Consider the following 917-nt stretch of genomic DNA (forward strand, 5'->3'; position numbering starts at 1 on the left):
GCGGAGCCGGGCCGGGCCTCCCCTGCCCGCCGGGGGGCGCTGCGCCGCGCTGGGGTGCGCGGTGGGAAGGGTACCCCCAGGCACTGCCAGCAGGCCCCCGGCCCTCCTCGGTGTGACTGTCGCGAAAGGGAGCAGCTATCCCTGCAGGTATTCAAGTAGCTGAATAACTAGGCAAACTGTCAAACGAACAACAGAAAAAAAACCCATAGTTCTTCATAGCTTCTACAGAAGTTGGGTCGCGCACCAACGGTAAAACTAAATACTTCGCGGATGGGTGTGTGTGTTTGGCCGCTAGCATCAGGTTAGGTTGAGAGCTTGGATAAATGTCTTGCGTACTGTTTTTTGAGTTATGACTTACTCAACTGTGGTGTGAATCCATTCGTCATGGTAATAAGAGCCTTTGCTGCAACAGTTAGTTAACAATTTCTGTTTCCAGAGCTTAAGAGAAGGGTTGCTTTTGACGTGGAGAGCTTTTTATTTTTTTTTTTCTAGCCCAAAATAGAACAGAACTAGTAACAGCGATGTGGAGTTCACGGGTGACACTGGTGCTTGGGCAAGAATTCTGCAGGGAGATAAGGTGCTAAATAAAGCTAAACAAAAACAACCCTGCTCATTGCAGCTCCAGTCAAATGCCAGGCTGTGCCTGTGGTGGGGCACCAGGCGAGATCCTTTACTAGTGTAAATGAGCCTGACTGGTGGCTCTGATAAAGTGCTGATTTACACCTGTGAAGAACATGGCCGCTTGTTAGGAAAGCAAAAGTGTTGAAAAGAGAATTTGCAAAGCTTATTTTTAAACGGACAATTTAAGGATTTAATTAAAGATTTTTTGCYCCTCCATCAGAGCAAAATGAACAAACTAGCTTAATAAAAATAGCCTGGCTGTGACTCTGGGAATGCCTGAAGAGGAGGATAAACCT

The 917-nt window shown here is 47.4% G+C and overlaps 1 protein-coding gene across 1 annotated transcript in view; it reads right to left on the reverse strand.

Annotated features, from left to right (window-relative positions):
* Positions 1-386, reverse strand: part of KCNQ1 (potassium voltage-gated channel subfamily Q member 1) — a 375,825-nt gene extending 375,439 nt beyond the window's left edge. The window contains exon 1 of the mRNA XM_026078855.1: positions 364-386. Coding sequence (XP_025934640.1) covers positions 364-386 — 23 coding nt within the window. The remainder of the gene's footprint in view (positions 1-363) is intronic.
* Between the last annotated feature and the right edge of the window lie 531 nt (positions 387-917).

This window comes from Apteryx rowi, unplaced genomic scaffold (assembly GCF_003343035.1).
Source record: "Apteryx rowi isolate R43461 unplaced genomic scaffold, aptRow1 scaffold_49, whole genome shotgun sequence".
In the NCBI taxonomy this organism is placed as follows: Eukaryota; Metazoa; Chordata; class Aves; order Apterygiformes; family Apterygidae; genus Apteryx; species Apteryx rowi.